The sequence below is a fragment of the Cottoperca gobio genome, chromosome 10 (assembly GCF_900634415.1).
Source record: "Cottoperca gobio chromosome 10, fCotGob3.1, whole genome shotgun sequence".
Taxonomy (NCBI): domain Eukaryota; kingdom Metazoa; phylum Chordata; class Actinopteri; order Perciformes; family Bovichtidae; genus Cottoperca; species Cottoperca gobio.
The window spans coordinates 12364976-12384975 of record NC_041364.1 but is presented as its reverse complement, the minus strand read 5'-3'; the positions used below and the strand labels follow the sequence as shown (position 1 = coordinate 12384975).

At 41.6% G+C, this 20000-nt stretch overlaps 2 protein-coding genes across 4 annotated transcripts in view; one reads left to right on the top strand and one right to left on the bottom strand.

Annotated features, from left to right (window-relative positions):
* dock2 (dedicator of cytokinesis 2) overlaps positions 1-20000 on the bottom strand; it is a 92446-nt gene that overhangs the window by 28389 nt on the left and 44057 nt on the right.
* The window catches only part of insyn2b (inhibitory synaptic factor family member 2B), a 22299-nt gene that overhangs the window by 1966 nt on the left and 333 nt on the right, over positions 1-20000 (top strand). Inside the window, exons 2-4 of one of the 3 annotated variants that reach the window (XR_003832887.1) lie at positions 8332-10267; positions 12653-13103; positions 18124-18154. Coding sequence is in view for 1 of the 3 variants with exons in the window: in XM_029441108.1 (XP_029296968.1) it covers positions 8691-10267; positions 13029-13103; positions 18124-18307 (1836 nt within the window). In the remaining 2 variants the exon portion in view is untranslated. Of the gene's footprint in view, positions 1-8331; positions 10268-12502; positions 13104-18123 lie in introns of all 3 variants that reach the window. The other 2 variants (XR_003832886.1, XM_029441108.1) reach the window with 2 other exon arrangements.

Below are 20000 nucleotides of genomic sequence, written 5' to 3'. Positions count from 1 at the left end.
AGTGATGCATCAGAATATTGCATTCCTCTGTTTTCATCCTTGAATGAAAGAATGATGCAGAGCCAACACTGGCAGGAATTTGGTATTGGAATTCGGTACTAATCAGATCTCTGAAGATTTACATTTTCTCACAAATATGCTGTATTAATTTTGATTTAGTTATTACGTCGACTGAGAGAAACAAACAGAAACTTGAATTCTTTTGGCAACATTTTCAAACTTTCTTTTGTAGAATTAGCTTGAAAGGGTTAGGGTTAGGGTTAGGGTTAGGGTTATGGTGCATGTAATAAAAACTACTGCAACACTTGAAGCAATATACTGTAAATCACAGACTAGAGAAACCAAATCAATAGGTAATAACATTATACTGCATTGACTTTAATTACATCACTTTTCTCCTGAGAATGACAGATGATGGGGAGAAAGACAGATAAAGGTTAAAGAGATTGACAGCGAGACAGAGTCAAAAGAAATGCGTGTACTTTCATATGCATCCTTGTGTGTGTGTGCCACTGACACTCTGCTAACCAGACAGACTGTGAACAGGTGATGAGATGCGGTGAAAGAGAAGAGGACTAGAAGGGCAGAAGGGCAGGAAGATGGATGAGGGAGAGTTAGGGAGGGCAACGGGGGCAACAGAATGGAGAGATGAGAGGAGGAGAGATAGATTGGGGGTTAATGATGGAGAGATTGGATGGGATGTGTGGACAGGATGAGTGATATGGCAGAGAAGAGGAAGATGAGGTGATAGAAGAGGATAGAGAGAAGAAAAAACAATGAGAGAATGAGAACAGGTGAAAAGGAGGGATGAAACGATGAAGGTGACGGGAAGAGAAGGCAAAGAGAGAGGGGTATGCAGTTTGAGCAAAAATCCCAAAACAGACTAGATCACACTATTAGCCGCGCAGATAAGACGTGTGTTGGCGTGTGGTCGTGCTCCTTCTCTCACTTAGACCTTTTGTTTTTGCACTTTATCGTGTTCATCAAATATTTGCACATAAATATTCAGTTTTGCATTGTTTTCTCTGCTCTGTTGCTCAACGAACACATTCCTCTAGCCAACAACAAAACAATTTAATTAAGGTGGCAGATATATTTGTCAATGAAACACTCTTTGTCTATATTTCAGCCCTTTTTCTTGTTACAGCTTCCCAACTGGTTGTAAACATCTCTGGACCATAAAGCCAAACAGAATTACATTTTTCTCTGAGGACCCTCTTACTGGAACAAGACGTCACTTTGAATTATGTCCAATTTTTCTCCTTATAAACAAGTAAAAGGAGCCAAAGAGGATTCAAACTTTTAAGAAACCTATTTCTTTTTTAAAGTTCTAATATGCAGAAAGGGAGCGCGAGACGTGTTTAAACACATCTTCAATTAATGAAATAATATGTGTTGAAGTGCAAATTAACTTTAAATTCGTATTCAAACCCTTTCAAATTACTTTAAATGAATATCATTGTTATCATTATCTGAGGGTTCCTCAGAGAAAAGGTCCAGACAAGTCGTGACAAGTCTGCTTCGTAGGTCTAATGAAAAATGAAGCAATATCTGGCTAAATGAATGTTCTGCCTTTGTCTAATTCAGGCATCACTGATTAAAACATGCACACATAAGTTGTTCACGGCAAAGCACCTTTTAAATCAGATGAGTTTGTCCAGGGGCAAGGACTGACGCTCACACCCTTTCAGAATCCTGATCTTCATAAGGAAAACGAAGATGGTCGGCCAGATTGGAACGTAAATATATAATCATCACAGAGTACTCAATGTGCGATAGTGCGGTGGCTCCCAAAGCGGGTGCCATGAGGACGGGCCGAGAGTGCCGCGAGATGCATCATGTCATTGTTCATTTATGGTGCGTTTTTAATAATGATTAAACACTTTAAAGCAGCTAATGACTTGATAACTCACAGTTGCCGGTTGTCATAGTAACACAACATGCGTTCCGGCTTGTTTTTCAAGAGCTCGGCAGACCTGAAAAGATAGTTACTGTCGGAGCAAGCGATGAGAAGATTTGTCACAGTGAACAGAGCTCAAAGAAATGCTGATGCATCGCAGACACCAACAAACTAAAGTTAGACTGAACACTGACTGTGATATTATTCTCAACATCATATATAGATGTGTGACGTGGCTCTCTCACATCTGCTTGTTTTAATTTATAAGAAATGAAAGAAAATCAACATTTTGTCGTATTTAATTGTATTTATTGTTTCTTTTAAGTTAAACATTTATTCAATATAATAATAAAAGTAAAACTGTTATTGCTGATAAGCATATTTGTACACATATTAAAAAAGTTAGTCAGTCATTTTCTATTACGCTATTTGTCATAGAATTAAATTGAATTGAATTGTACGTGTAGGAAACCTGAATTAAGTTCTCATGTTGCAAGTTTCTCGGCCAGAAACAGTTTCCATTGTTTACACTCGAGTCTGTTACTATCAGCAAGACACACACAATCTGCTCCGAACAATGCTTCAATGAGAACCAAACTTGGATTATGCAGCGTAGGCTGAGATACTTGGCTTCTGTGAGATGAACGTTCGCCTTTGTGGCTTCTGGCTTTTCAATTGAAATGCTGATTAAAGTGCACTGTCCCTGAAAAATACAGTTGCACCCAATTAAAATGCACAACAAAACAGACTGCAGAAAGCTGAGCAAGTTCCCTTGGTGTTTAGATGATCATTACTGGATGCTTCCTTCTGTGTGAGGTGCAGGGTTGAATGATATACTGGAGCATGGCACTTAAGAAAAGGTGAAACAAGTGACCAATTATGGAAACAAAACAAAGAGGGATTAACGTTTCATACCGTATATCTACAATGCAGAATGCAAATATTAAACATCTCCAGACATACAAGATTAATTTAGGAGGAGAAATGAAGTGAAACTAAAATTAATTCATTTCACATTAGTGGTAAAACACAAGCTGTCTTGTATTTCTAAAGAGCTAAGAAAGATTACTAAGATTTTCTGCTGAGTTTCCATTTTCAGTATGACGTTCTTCAGGTGAAGCAGAGTACTTGTACCTGTAATGAGCTGTTCAATCCAACTGACCTGTCTGACAGCGTGTCTGCTGAACACACCGGCGGCAGTCTTTTTTTAACCATCAATCACTTTAAAACAAGTCAAGGAGGAGGTTTTAATAATCCAACAGCTCAGACTCTTACTTAGCAAATCATTGTCACTACCAGCGCTGACATGACTCCAATTTCTTACGACGTACTGTAAGTGTCCCTGACAGAATTAAGTGTTACATTTACAGTTCCAAAGGCTTGTATAGTCCGAGAAAGACAAAACATTCATTTCACAAAATGTTCACACAAATCGTAAACGCTAAAATATAAAAGTTCTCTATTGTCGCTTTGAGCCCAGACAGAAGAGGAATAAAAAAACAAACTACACTACCCAAAATGCAGTGCGTGCCCCGTCTCAAAGGGCAGAAAAAGTGCTGCGTTTGTTCTGTTCTGGCGGTGACTGGGTGAGAGACAGTGAGCGAGAAAAGCAGTGTGATTACAGGGCAGTAAAGCGAGTGTTAGTCTCGATAAAACACACACACACACACACACACACACACGCGCACACACACACACACACACACTCACACAACGCGTCAATTGGCAGTTGAAAAATTAGGCTCACCTTGAAATGAGAGGGGACTTGATTCACTGGAGCATTCAGTGATCTGTTTCGACTGCAAAAGCGTGGGTGCACACTCATTCACACACACACACACACACACACACACACACACACACACACGCGCATGCACACACGCACACACACACACACACATGCACACACATACACCCACACCCACACACAAGGCCTCGCTGAGACTGCCTGCGTTGTAGACAGCCCAAACTGATAGATTAAACTCGTTGCATGTAGAAAATGCACCCTGTCAAGAAAACACCCTGTAGTGTTTAAAGGCTGTGTGTGTGTTTGTGTGTGTGGTGACAGATGCTCAAGCAGGCTTGCAGTGTGTATTGATTACTGGCATGTGGTGTGTGTGTCATCCCAGATTTTCCTATCTTTTAATGTCTGTCTCTTGACGCATCTCCCTCTGCCATGCTCCTCTCTTTATTCTTTAACAATCTCTATCACACACTTTTGGACATTTCCACTTGGAAAATGGGCCTTTACATCTCTTCCTCTCACACACACACACACACACACACACACACACACACACACACACACACGCACACACATATGAAAACTGTGATGCTATGATCACACTCACTTTCATCTTGTCTGTGATCCTTCTCCTTCAGCTGTTCTCTCCCCTTATCCCTTCACCACCTTCCTGCCCCTCCCTCTGCTGCTGTCTACCTTGTTTCTTTCTTTTGTCGCCTCCCCTTCATCCCCTTCATCCCCCAGCTAACAGAGTCACCTCCCCTTCTCCGCCTCGATCATTTTGCACAGCCAGAGGTGATGTGGGCGGTGTGTGATGTGAGACTAATATTTAATATAGAGACAGAGGGAGAGGGGAGAGAGGAACGCACAGAAAATCAAAGACAGCATGACAGAGATGGAAAAGGGGGCGGTGAGTGGAAAAGTGCGACAACAAACACAGGTAACGATGAAAGACGAAGGCGTCGGGAGAAGAGTTGTATCCAATAAGATATAGGGAGAGAGAAATAAAGAGAGCGAGAGCTAGAGAGTGGTAGAAAGATGAAGAGAGACAGGTGTGCGAATCAGAGAAACTGTCTTCTGAGGATATGGAGTCACTATCTGCCTGACAGCTCGCAGGTCAGGGGTGAAAAGTGAGACTTGACACAGTAGGCACACACACAAACATGCACTCTCGCATACACACACAGAGAGATAGGCGGTGACAGCAAGGGAGAGTTTGTTGCAGCAGGTGCTCTGGTGTCTGGTTTGGCTTCTGGTGGAAAAACAAATACTTGGAAATTAGCTGCAGTGAAATTACCTTCAATTGACTTAGTCTGAATCCCAAGGCAAACTGCTCGACAACACATACACACTCAAACATGCCTCCTCGTACATATGCACAAACATCTGCAGTCCTCACCCTCTCCTCCGCAAACACTCTAAACACATTCTCTCTCATTCTCCTTCCCTCTCTCTCTCTCTCTCTCTCTCTCTCTCTCTCTCTCTCTCTCTCTCTTTCTCTGTTTTTCTCAGGAAAAATATCATCATTATGTGCAAATTCTCTTTGCAAACAACACATCTCAGTCCATTTCTTAACCATCCAGTGGCTGAGGGCCTGCTTTGCAAATAGATTTAAAACACACACACACACACACACACACACACACACACACACACACACACACACCCACACGCACACACACAGAAGACACAAAGAAAAAAAAAAGAGGAGAAAAAAAAAAACATGCAAACTTGGAAGGATGGGTGAACTCTGGGTCAAGACCCGTATGGCCCACTCCAGGACATTTTTAACATAGTTACCATGGTAACCAATCATAACCAGTCTGGACTGTCAATCAAGTGTGACCCCCTGTTAGCTCCCATGCAATGTAGCAGTCCTTCAGCCAAACACACTGTCAAGAGATGCATATAAATAGCAGGAATATGTCACTGTAGTAGAAATCCTTTGGTCTATAGTGCATCGTGTGAAGCGCTTATATTTTGAAGCTCCACTGGCTGTCAGTGAAGCTCTCAAGCACAATTGTGTCCCATGAACTTTATCATGAGCACTTACTGCACAGTTCTGTGTCACATCAACTGTTGTCTCAGCTTACGTGTTGAGAGTTTCATAAACTAGGGATACAGACTGAAACAGTTCTAAATTTAATCTGTTCCCAATCCTACACTGCGGGTAAGCCCACTAGTCTAATAAACTGTACTCACTCAGTTTTAATATTTAATGATATTAAATGAAAACTGAAATTTGAAAAACACTGCCAGTTTTAATTGTGCAGGCTGTCATGAAAAAAATGCCCATTTGTATTCTGCTCACGCTGTCAAACAGCATTGGCCATTAGACTTTAAAATGAGTTGATATACGTATGTCACACAGAGCATTGCTTTGAGTTAATGTGTGCATAACTCTGATCCTGAACACATATGAATTACTGTATTAGTGCAGCAGTCAGGCTCATCCCACGCAGAATGAGTGCACTAGTGAGAACATATTTTACATTTTATGGTTGATTTTTATCTGCCCTGGGCCAATGCTGACCTAAACTTCTGAAATCCTTGTGCATGGATCTGACACCTGCCTTTGCTTTTTAAACAAGACACCTAATAAATACTGTTTTTGTTAGTAATCTTCCGTAACTAACACCAAGTGCTTAGGCTTTAACCTTAACCGGTGTCCTTCTCGGGGAATGTAATAAGAGCCCTGGCTGCAAAGAAGGGCCCTCAGGATCATCTCCAGGGGCTGCACTCCACCGCTGCAACTCCTATCTCCTCAGAGCAGGAGGGAACAGGAAGCACTTCAGCTGGTCAAAGAGATGACACACGCACAACATCCACTCCATTCTTTGATCCCACAAACAAGAGCAGAACATACAAACAGACTGCTACAGAGCAGCAACAATCTTACACTCGTCCAGTGCAGAAAGCAGCACAACCCTGCCTACAGCTGTCAGAATGTACAATGTACAACTGAACGGAACAAATAATGGGGTTTGTTCTGTTCGTATGTTTGATTCCTTTTTTAAGATCTGTGTTGTAATTTGATGTGTTACGGCACTATATAATGTATGCATGGTTGTATGTAAGAGTATGATTGTATTTGTAAATGTCTATGTATGAGTATAAATGTATAAGTGCACGTGTGCATATCGATATGTATATGTATTTATTTTATGATGTACAATCACATATGGATATATTTCAATGTTTTATTAATAATGTAAATTCTGCTTCTATTTAGTTTTTAACTGTAAACATTAATGCTAACTCAAACTCAAATGTCATGGGATATTGCTCTGTTCCAACCTAAACCCTATACAGCAAGGATCTGTGCTGTGATGTTGCACCAGCTGGCATGAAATAATCTCTCTCTCTCTCTCTCTCTCTCTCTCTCTCTCTCTCTCTCTCTCTCTCTCTCTCTCTGGGTATGCCAGCTAGTTTAACGTCACGCACTAACTGCAAAATACAACACTGTTGTGAAGATAGGAGAAAAAGATAACAAGAATATTGATGAAGACAAAGAAGGTTTCAGTCTGCTGACTGGTGTCTTTGACTAGCTGAATTTCATGCACTGTTGGCTGTTGGAGAGCACCAATATTCAGGACTGCATACTAGCTTCTCGAGTGAGGCAGGGGTTTGATTTAAATGTACAGAAGGTGGATAGAGAGAAATCACTTTGAAGTCACACAACAATTGCATAAGATGTTAAACCACACCACAGCCAAACACTATCAGGAGCTAAATGTGTGGTTTGGTTCCATTAGTTTAAATGCAATATAAATTGCGTTTGTATCTTTGAAAGAAACTCCATTTACCCTCTTATCTTCGACTTTCATATTATTTACCCGGCCAATATGTGCTGTTGCAATGGCCCAATTTCCTCCTGAGGAAAAATCGGATACATTGCCCCAATTTCATCAGCTAATCATAGTGTCATAGTGCAACATTAAAGTATTCTGGGTCAATTCTCAAGTGCTTTGAATTGATTAAAGTTAAATGGCTAATTGTGTTCCTCTCTCAAATAATCCAAACATTTCAGACAAATCATATTAATACAAAACCAGATAAGGCTTTAACATAAGTTTGGAAGATATTTTAACACTGAGTTGAGGCAACTTGCCTGTCTACCTCACTGACTAACAGGAAGATGGGCTAAAACAATGTTGCAGAGTTTAATATCATGCTGAACTCATTAGACAGTTTCCAAACTGCTTTCATGAGAGATGTCATGGCATGGTACATCATGGGTTTACATACTGCAGCAGGAGGCAAACATAACCTCATTTGAAATGCGTCATCACAAACTAAAAGACTACAACATCTGTAGTCCTACATTTAAAATATTTATAGCTATAGCTACTGGGGTGTGTGTGTAATTTGCAATATTATAGAGGTATAAGCTATTGCCCTTAAGATAGCCCTCGTCTTTTCTGTTCCCTCAAGAGGAACATTTTGATGAGATTTAGTTTTTTGCCTCCCTAACTCCCACCCACCTGCTGGTCTAATAAGAGGTAGATAGAGTTCTATCGATCTGGTCAGTGTGTGCGTTCAGTCGAGGTCGAAGCTTTTATATGGTGCTTTGCGTGCCTAATGTCTGTGTCTTCTTGCCAATCTGACCGTTTTTTTCCCCTGTCTCCCTCCTTTCTTGTGTCGTTTCTCTCATTCATTGCTTGTCTTTTTCTCTCTCTCTCTTCAGAACAAACCCGCAATGCCCAGAGAAATCCATCCAACTCATTACCTGCAGGCCTTTGGTTAGAGACCGAGAGAAGCCTCGACAGTGATGTCCAATCAGAAGTAGCTAATCTAGTAAGGTGGTCATTAATGGAAGGACATTGAGGGTTTAAAGCCTTATTGGATATTGAATTCCTGTCTCCAGCTTTCAAATACAAACTCTCTCACACAGCCTCGCAAACACACAAATTATTTTTGGGTAAACAAACGCTGGAAACATTCCCTGCTTTGTATTGGATATAATCCAGCTGACGTTGGCTGATGTCACCACTTGCCTCCATCCAGTTCAGCTCCTCAGGGGGCTGAGCCAACCTGCAGAGGAGTATGGGCAGGAGGGTGGCTGACCCAACCAATCCAGTGCCTGCGCTAGGGGTTCCCCTGGCAGGGGGGCGATGGGGGCCGCTGTGCAGTGTCGGGGTGCAAACATCTCCCGGACTGCGGAATATTCCGTCCATAAAACGACACGGCAGCCAACAAACAAACACACATCAGCCGCTCACCATGGCAACAGACAAAACAACGACAGGGGGAGTTTTCAGAAGCGACAGCAACAGTCTTCCAGTTTCTAAGGAGACATCTCAGAACGAGATCAACAGCCTGACACAGGACGACATGGGGTCACAGGGGTCAGGCAGCGGAGTTTACTGCCAGATCAAAAATATACGGACAAACTCCAAGGACGCAAGTGATAAAAGGACAGCTCGGTATACAAATGGCAGTGTGGTAGCCTCTGACGTAGTCGGAGGGGTTTGCACTGATGCCACAGAAGGTAAGGAGCCGGCTCAGGAGAGGAGGAGGGTGCAGTCTCTACGAGGAGAGGGCCATCGCTCGGTATTAAAAGCGGGGAGTGTTTCTACGACTGTGCACGCCACCCCACCCCGGCCCTGTCGAATGATGCCAACTTCCCCACCCAGCCTTTGTGGGACATGTGGGAGGAGAAGATCACAGATTACACCGTGCACTGGTGCATGTCGCAGGAAGGCTGTCACTCAAATAGCAGCAAGCCAGACTTTACCTAATCCGCCACGGAAACAGTCCGTGGCTCCCAACCAGTCGAGAAAAGAATCTGCACTCGACTCTCAGTCTAACTCTAAAAACACAGACACAGCTAACACCACCACGCACACATCAGTAAAGACTTCTCAAATATCACAGCTGTCACACACTATACCAAAAACACACAGCGCACATTCCAACCACACATCACACACGCAGAACAAAACGAAGCAGTCGAAGCAGCAGACAAGGCCACATTCTGCAGACTTTACACATTGCAAGGACTCAGCCACTCAAACAACAGACATACACATGCACAACAACACAGACAGGACTGCAGCTACCACACCTACACAAGGACCACACACACCATCTGCAGAAGCAACAGAGTCACATTCGACTGACAAGCACAAGTATAACTTGGCTAAAATCCAGCACACTGATAAACACACACAGCAACACACATCAGTCCATATCACTTCTAAACATCAAGCTCCTTCCATTCAGAGTGACTTAAAATGTGCCGACACCCCAACTCTCCCACCAAAAAACTCTCCGAAACCCACTCGTTCCAAACCGGCAACACCTGTAGCGCAAGCCAAAAGCACCCAGGAGACAACAAACACTCCCAAACAAACACCCTTGGAAGGGATCAAACTCAAGGACTACGCAAAACAGAAGAGCAAATCATTTGACGACCACACTCTGCCTTGTAAGACTCATATGAAAGCACAATGTAATGGAGCTCCAGGAGGGTTGTTGGGTGGACCCGCAGGGAACGCACCACGCAGGCTGGAAAGTCAGTTGCATAGCGTGGAGGAGAACCTTCAGTCCAATCAGGAGAAGATCAAGGTGCTTCTCAACGTCATTCAAGACCTGGAGAAGAGCAAGGCCCTCAGTGAAGGGTGAGAGAAGGGAGTTAAGGGGGGGGGGGACTTGGGAGAGAGAAGGAAAGGGTATAAATACAAGAGGAAAAGAAGAAGTGGAGGAAGTTGTGTGAAATTATACAAAACAAGGGGGTTAGACACTGAGACAGAGAGCAAAATTATCCAGGCATCAAAAAACGTATGGAAACAGAGATAAGAGAGGTGAAAAATGAGGAAGAGGTACTAATATTAATTCCAATATTGTTTCAGTAAGAGTGTGAGAGAGTGAAATAGACAGCTGAAGAAAAAGAGATGGCGTCAAGGGAGTGCACAGGAATGAGAAGAGAGTATATTTGAGTTTTATAGCAATATATATAGATGGGCTTTCAAGTCCGTGTAATAGATTTTAAATGTCAGGGCAGTGGAGAATTGCTGAAGTGTGTGTGTGTGTGTGTGTGTGTGTGTGTGTGTGTGTGTGTGTGTGTGTGTGTGTGTGTGTGTGTGTGTGTGTGTGTGTGTGTGTGTGTGTGTGTGTGTGCGCGTGTGTGTGTGTGCGCGCTATACCTGCGAGCCTGTAGTCAAAGCTTGCAGATCCTTCCTCTGTCCCTTCATCTTATATACCTTATATATATATATATATATATATATATATATATATATATATATATATATATATGTACTCCCCACAGTAACAAAGTCCCTAAGACACATTGTATTACCCACCAAAGCAAACTAATCATGTCTTTCTTTCTCTCTTCTACTAATTATTTTATACTTGTTCCCTCTTTTCCTGCTCCACATCCTTTGTTTTTCTCCTCATAATAAATCCCAGTTGGCTTTCCTTAGTCACTTCATTTCAATCAACGCCGTCCCCTTATCTCCAGGGCTCTTTCACACACTTCAAGCTATTCATCCCTTTCTCCACCTCCGCCCTTGCACCTCTTCCTCCATTCTTAATACATTCTTTCTCTCTTTCATTCTTTCTCCACATATGAATCATGCCTGAAACTAACAACTGCGAATCACTCCATTGCCCTCTCACCATGTCGTGATCCCCTTCTCTCTGCCCTGTCAACCTGTCCATCACTCTCCCTTGCTGTCATGTGTTGGCTGTCACTCTGTTTTGTTTCTCTATCGCTCGCCATTCTTTGCCTCCTCCTCCTTCTCACCATTTCACCTTTACTGTCAGTGTAGTTTATATTATATGTCTTTCTCCCATCCCAACTTGCAACCCCATTCTACCACTCCTTCCTAATCCATCATGCCTATTGATTATTCTCCTCCTTCCAAACCTGATCCTGATCTGTCTGTCTCGCTTTAAGTGTTTTTAATCTTTACTCATGTTTTTACCCTCCTTCTTTCTGTTCAGGGTTAACAGATGTCTCTAGCTTCAGACTAAATCCTATAAGATTACCTTAGAGAAATGCAATTAATGTTTAAGCTGCACAACAAGGCTCCTAAACTCAGTGTACATGCTGTCATGCCCTGTGTGAGCGACTGTATACGAGTATGCATTCATATTCCTCAGTGTGTGTGTATGCTCATGCCTCATACTAAGTGTGTGAGAAATAGGGTAAAAAAAAAGGGACAGAGAGAAGGGAAAGGGGTGGGACAGAAAGAGAGAGTCATTTAGAGAGAAAAAGACATCAAAAAACAGAGTGAGAAGTAAGAGAACCAGCAAGTACGAAGATCTGCATGTATCTGATGCTCAGAAATGAAAGCACTTTAAGTGGGCCGCTGTGATGAAAGTGTCGGCCAAGCTAAGAGGCTGTGCTCAGCTCCTTGTTTTCTTTTCTCTCCCAGATCAAATATTTGTTTTCTCCTGCTGGTGTTGTCTTTGATAAAGACTGGTAGGGAATAAAAAAGGATGCCAGTCCCACAGTCTCTCTCCATGCAATTCAAATGTCAATTTTATCAACATAATCAGCTACAAAGTCATTTACACAGTTCAGTAAAGGGGCAGCCAAAATATCTAATCCAAAATAAAGCATTTTAATTAAATGGCAGTCAGCATGCGCTTGTAAGATCTTTGTATCCGACTTTATTTCCCAGCAAGTCTTTTGCTCTGTAGTCTTGTTCAACCTTGATAACACAGTTTGAATGTGTAATCATGTTTTTTTGCTTCTTCTTTTTTTTTAAATGCCCACCAACTTTTAATATAACTATTAAATAATTAATTATAGAATTAAAGACAATAATATAATTTTCACTGAACACTGTTTATGCTATTGATGTTATGTAATGTTTGTCTCCCAACTAAACCTACCTACACAGTCACTGCACACAATGCTTGGTGGTTATTTTCACCTGCCTGGAATGCCAAGCAGGCAAACCACGAGGACTCTCCAGGTGATGTCCTGAATACTCCTGTTCGGGTACATCACATGCACTAAACATCACAAGCTACTTTGCTACAATCCCCAGAGAACACACCTGATGTTGCTGATGTGTAGGTGGAGAGACCAATACAAATTGTGATGCCAGCAGTCAAGAGAGCAAGACTCGTTCCAGTAAAGAAAAACAAGGCCTGTTGTTACTGCAAAATTACTATTTCTACCATCTTCCTCTGCTGTTCAACATCCGTGTGCAATGTTAAGTCTTCAAATACTTTAGTGGTAGTTACCCCAACCTGATATGTATCTATATTAGTTTACCAAGGTAAATCATGTGACAGATAAACATTATCAGTAGAAAAGAAGGTATTTGTAACACCAGATGTTTAGGTGCCAATTAAATGTTCAATTAAACTCCATTTAAGAGTGTGTGTGTGTGAATGTTTTACATTTGTTTACTTCTGCAGTCGCAGCTCATACAGAACTGGACAGGACATTAACAACTGCCCCACCTGCCAAAAGACAGCCTGCATCATCTACAGGTAACCTGATCGAGATAATGAGCTTAATGCGTTACATAATCCAACAATGACAACTCATTTTTTCCTCCAGTGTAATAAACAGCCCTGAAACTTCTCCAAGAAAACTTTATGCCTTTTGTAACCTTGGTGATATTTCCATTTCATATTGTTTTTCTATCAGCTTTTCTATGTGTTATCACTTATTCAGCACATCTTTCCTTTTTTTATTAGCCTTTCTTCCTGGTATCCTGCTGTCTCTGCCCTTTTCTCCGACTCTAATTGTACCTCTCATACAATATATCCCTATTATATGAAAAAGTGAGTGATCCCCTTCATGAATATTGAAATTAAAACATGCCGTATTAGACGAGGATGCTCTCTCCATACAAGTTATTTACACATAAAAGAATGTTTTGTGCAAACAAGGAAATTAATTCAGCACCTAAATGATGCATCAGTCTTCCCTCAGTGTGTGTGGCCTAAATAAGTAATTGCTTTCTTAGATCCTCTGCAATTTACAGAGCTGTACCCTCACAATCTGAAACCACATACTGTAGTTTAATCCTCCCATCACCTCATCCCATCCCTCTCTCATTCTCATCCTTTCATTATGTAAATCACTCCATCTTCTCATCCCATGCCTGCTCAAGCCATATTTCTTTCATCTCTAACTTTCAATCAAACTGGTTTCCTCTGTACATATTTTCCATCTGTCACCTGCCAAAGCTATAATCACCTGCGCCCCACTCCCAACCTGCCTCTAAGACGTTTTTATGTGCATTGCTTACACAAGTTGGAAATGTGGGTTTTTCATGTATACACTTTACGAGGGCCTTTCACAATCATTACATATTCATGTACTTGTGATCATTTAGCATAATCGTTTGCACAATCAAGGGAAGGCCAATAACCCTAATAGTTGTTAAATCAAGGAAATGTATAGCTAATGTTACAACTGTGGCAACAAATAGAAAGTTAATCAGGCATCAGCCAGATACATAAAGTGTCTACCTGAGAACAAGGTTCAAATGCCAGAGGGAAAAAAACATAGGAAAAGAGAGCTACTAGCTCTAGATCTTACTGCTATTGGACAGGTTATTTTGTTTCAGCTCATATGTTTGTTGCTTACAAAGCAAGATGGTGGCAGAGAGGTGCCGATAACAGAGAGTCTCCCCAACGGCTGCAGTAGTGTGTTTGACAGCTCTGCCGGGGAAAGTTATTCTGGAGTTGTTGCTTCCACCCAGCTTTTCTAATTAGATAATTAACATAAAAATGTGGAAACATGGTGTTATAAGGGTAGCGTAGGTCCTTTCAGAACCACTGGCTTCACAACAGTTGTGCAGCAGAGCGAGAGGTGAAACCTTGTTTCAGTAAACTATCTGAAGATTATTGACACTCCTTTGCTAATTAACAACATGGATTTAGTTCTAGTTGCAAAGCCAAACACAGCAGCATCGCTTTGTGGCATAACATGAACAGAAATAGACAATTCAAACGTTAATCACAATTATTTGTCAACTCAAATTCAATATTATGAAAGCCCGAGCTTCATAGGGAACACAAACAGAGCAGAAAAGGAAATGTCTACTTGCTGTAACTGGAATAATCTCCACAGCTGTTGCATGTGCATGTATCAGACCAAAGCTATGCTTTAAAGCTAATTCTGCTTGTTTACAAATATAAATCTCCCTTGCATGCCACAAGGGATAAAGACACATTTTATAGGGCCTTTATCTCTCCAGTTCTCCCTAACTCACAAAGTAATTTGCCTCCCAGCAGCCCCACATCTGCATTCCTCCTGTATTTTCACTTTCTGTATCTCTGTTGTTTAATCTCTCCATCTCTTCACACACTTCAACTCCCTCGTCCTCTTCATCCCATTCTCTCCTCCCCTTGATCTTCATTTACACAGCAGGATCCTTAGCCGAGTAAGATGTAATGAACTCCAAGGGGAAAGGACTGCCCCATGGTAACATATTCATACATCCATATATCCATACAGATGTACACATATGGAAATGACCACAAACAAACCTTCCTCCACATTACACAGACTCATATGCAAGCACATGCACACATCGATGAAAGCCCTATAACTTTAAGCGTTAGATAATGATTCACAACACGATTGCTCATAAAAATCATTATTAGTTTTTAAATAAGACTGCTCTTCCAAAAGTATTTCCTCACATGAATACGATGGAGCTGAATTTTAAATAAGCAACAAAACAGGGAAAACAAGCTTTAAAATCTTGTATCTAACTGTCAAAAGCTCTGAATATACTTTATACAAATTAGACAAGAGAACATGATTGTTTACAGGTCATAAAGTACTGTTATTTCCTATTACTGCTATAATGTCATTTCACAAGAACACCTGCTCTGTAATCTAAGAGTGGTCATGCAATGCAGTCATTACATAGTAGTACAAAATATCATTTATTAATAGTAACTAAGATATTACAATACTTTCAAGGACCTGAATGGGGATATCTTCCGACATTTTTGGTGGATTTTTTAAGGGCCTGGGGGTGCCCGGATCTCAAGAGCTTGTTGCTACTTCTCACATCATTATCATCCCTCGTTTCTCTCTCCTCAGTTTCACATCATTTTCCTGCTCCACTTTCTTTTTGTTTGTCTTGCACACATGCAAATATAATCATGTGTACACACATGCTAATTAATCCAACAAAAAAATGGCAAACCGCTTCTATTAGATGCGGTCTGTGCATGCATTTCATATGCATACTTGCATGCTCACACTCATATATACCGACAAACAAAGAAATGAATATACTTCACGCTACGTGAAAATGTTAATGAGTTAGACAGATATGCAGAATCTGCTTCATAATCACTTTTCTTCTCATACATCAGCATTAGTTTAAACAGAAAGAATTACACACATTATATATGCAGAAAACATTTTCAGTGGCCCATTGTGACAAACTCACACAAAAGTCAGACGCTCCATTTGTTTGATGGGAGGCCTTATCAAACCCTCAGAGAGGACTCTGGGTAAAGACGATGGTAGATAGGAAAAGAGAGACACACAAGCAGGGAATGAATAACGCGTGGGACTGAAACATCTATCCTAATGAATTGAGGTTTTAAAAAAAAGTGTTTTTGATGTGGATGTGCCTGAAGGAGTTTTGCCATTGTCAGCCCTAATTAATCTGTATGATGAGAGACAAGAGGGAGAAGAACTTTTCCCAGCGCTCTGTTTTTCTCCCAAAGCTTAACAGCTCAAACACACACAGAGATATATGCTGGCACATAAACACACCTAACACCTAAAAAGGTATTCCCTGTCCAATACGCATAATTTTCACCTTCACTTAAACCAAATAGTGAAGCTTTCAAAAAATTCTTCTCGCAAGGGTAGAATCAACGAGAACACACACAGTTGAAAAGACGCCGAAGATGACAGCTTGCAGACCAAATTAAGAGCAGGGGCCTTTCATACTGTCCCATAATCCCATAAACAATATTGAGAAAGAGGTGGATATGGGTAGAGAAATGTAGTTAGAGAGGATTGGGTTGAAACCTAGTGAAGCGTGTGCAAAGGGAGACCCGACGAAGAAATGTCCTCCTCTCCACAAAAAAGACTATAAATTGAGTGAATGTGGGCCAGGTGCACCACTTTATCTTTCCTTATATATATGTTCTGTATTATTATAGTACATTTCCTTTATTATTTATTCATGGCAGCCATCCTGCCTTCCTCTGTGCATACCAGAGCTTTTACTTTCTCCTCTTTTCACTTGCTCCCTCACTCTCTCCATTCCTGCGCTCCTTCTCTGGGAGCCGAGACCTTTCTGCCCTCCTCCTCTCCTCACCTCTGGTGGTACTCATCTTTTCCTCCTTTACCTCCCTCTGCTCTTTTTGTTTTTCTCCTTTAGGACGTTTTTGCCCCGTTTTATTAAAGCTTGCCTTCCTTTCATTTACCCACCCCTCCGTATCCCAGAGGAAAGTCAGCTTCTTTTCTCTCTCATTCCAGAAGTCTCTGTATGTTCTCTTGCCCCCAATACTCAGCCATGGGCTTGTTGTGGAAGATGTACACGTTGGGTGTCGGGGGAGCACATATGTGTTTGTACAGTATGTGTGTGTGTGTGTTGGGATTTTCACGGAGGGGAGTGTGCTCGTCGTCTCTGCTCTCCTTGCCTCATCATTTGGCTCATTAACTCCAGATGCCGGGCCCTATGCAGCTCCACCCCTATAATCCAATTTGACACACTCACATATTGTTACACACACAAAAGCACAGTTACTGAAAGGAGCTCAAAGTCTACTATACTATGACCAGCAGCGGTGGACACTTCAGAGAGATGGTGAGAAAGAGTGAGTGAGAGAGATGAGAGTTGGGAGGGGGAGTATAGAAAAAGAAACCCAAGAGGGTCTGCTTTGAACACATCAGAAAAGCAAAAAAAAGAAGTTCCTCTCTTGCTTCTTCCTTTAGCTCCGCCATTTTGCAAAGGCCCCTTTTGACCCCCCTCTCTTCCCTGCTCTCTTTTTTATGCTCCTCCGATTCCTCTCGTCTCACCAGCCTGTGATCTTTCGGTGCATGAAGCGCAGAAGAATACTATGGATGTGAAGTTGAAACCAGTGTGTGTGTGTGTGTGTGTGTGTGTGTGTGTGTGTGTGTGTGTGTGTGTGTGCTGAAGGTGCATATATTGAAGTAGAGAACACATGATTTTACACCTCCATATAAAAATGTTTTATGCGAAAGTATCTCTTTGAGGTGTTGTCAGCATTTTGCGATACACTTTACATTTTAATGTCACTAAAACTCCTTTGCTCGCCTCTCTCTCAATCCCTCTCTCTAATCTCTCTTTCTGCAGAATAGACCTCCACCTTTCGACACAACCCTCTGCTCATCCTCTCTCTCTCCACCCCCCACATCTAATCTCTTTTTTGTGAATAAATGAGCTATATAAATATATTTGACTTTAACTGACACTACCTCAAACTCAAAAGTGTGCTCCCGCTGTCTCCCCTGTCTCCTCCCTCTTTGACTGCCCTCTCTTTCTCTCCTCTCCAGTGTGGAGCATGATTTCCGACAGCAGGAAGGACGCTTCCAGGGGGTTATGGAGGCCCTGGAGGGGGAATATGATATGCCTGCAACGACTCTGACCAAGCCCACTCAAGCCCCTTCCTCCTCCAGCCGTCCCAGCACCAAGGCTCGGGTCAAGAAACTTCGCAAGAAGTGTTTCTGGTGGCTGTAAGACTTGGCAAGAAAACACAACGACCTTTCCAGCCATATGGCATATAAGTGATGATGTTTCAGTAGAGATCACAGGCTCCAACGTGTTGGAATAGAGCATCTCTCTCATTGTCCCGGGGGAGTGACATGTGTTCAAGTGTCATTGAAATCAGTGGTTGCCACTTTCCAAGCTGCAGTCCCGTAAATGGCACTTTTCCCACAGTAATCCATCTTCAGCTCTGAACAAAATACACCAGGGGACCAGGTAGAGAAAGAGAAAACGCACTAATGAAGGAGAAGAGGACCAAAGGAGCTGCTGAACTTTCTTCTGTGATCAATCTAAGAGGGATATCGAGAAGGAGCATGACCTTCTCTCTGTGTGAACCAGACTTCAGCAGCTAATTTGAGATTAACTTTTGACTCAAAGTGAGGATCCTGTTTTTCCCTTAATAATTCTAAAAACAGAGAGACGAAGCACAGAAACTTTGGACAACAGAGAGACATATTATTTTTCACTTGGCTGAGTGGCTGTTGTGGCAGATGGACAGATGTAGGAACGGATTTATATCCAATATGGCTTCACGCTACAGCTGGGAATTAATCCTCACAACAATCTTGGCTAAATCACGGCCATAAGCAGGGGAATCAGAACGTTTTTGAAAATCCAAGGAATTTAACAACTAATCGGAATACTGTGTCTTTGGACCGCCAACATTTGAATGTAGCAACAACTGAAGAGCTAAAGAGGATACAGTATATGGGCAACAGAATGATGAGCTGTCTGGAAACAAAGATGGATATCAGGGTTTTGGAGAGCACAGTGGAGACTGTTAACACTGTGTTAAGATACATTAAGAGACAAAGTGATGGCAGCAGACTGACAGACCTTGTCAGATTATTAAAAATTCTGTCAACGTTGTCTGACAGAGTGATTGATTCTCACCTTTATTACCATCCAAAATGGAAGTGTTTTGATGTAAACTCAATCTTGTTTCAAGGATTTCAACACACACACACACACACACACACACACACACACATACACACACACAAACACACACACACACACACACACACAGGAAAGTATTTCACACTCGCACACACGGTTGACCAGTTATCACTTCACAGATAGTTATTGCCTGTGTTCATGTTTCAAAGATGTATCAATACTTGCAAAGCCTGAGCTAATATGGCACCTATACATTCTGTATACATTCGTGTGAAACTAGCTGTGTATGTCTGGAGCTTTTCTCAACTTCACATTGCAGAAAGATTGCAGAGGAATTCTCTGTTGTCGTGCAACATATGGTGAGCCCAACATCATCTGTTTCATGTGATTTAACACCCACCGACTGACTGTCTGCAGATTCACAGTGAACACATACAGTACGTTCCCCAGTAAATGAAACAGAAATCTTTTTTGGAAAGCTGTTCCCCAATAACAAACATCACTTTGTTCACATTTCCACATCTATAAAGTTGTTCTGTAGGATATAGGCCACAGTGACTCTGCTAGCTGGTTCATTAAGCTATAATAGAAGCAAATGAATGCTAAAGCCATCCGTAACACGTACAAATAAAATCAGTATATTTTATCAGCTCAAGGTACGTTATCGCATTTAAAAGTAAAATTTTAAACAAAAAACAACGTATTTGTAAAATCATAACACAATTAGTAGATGAATACAGTATTTTATAACAAGCTGTATTAGCAG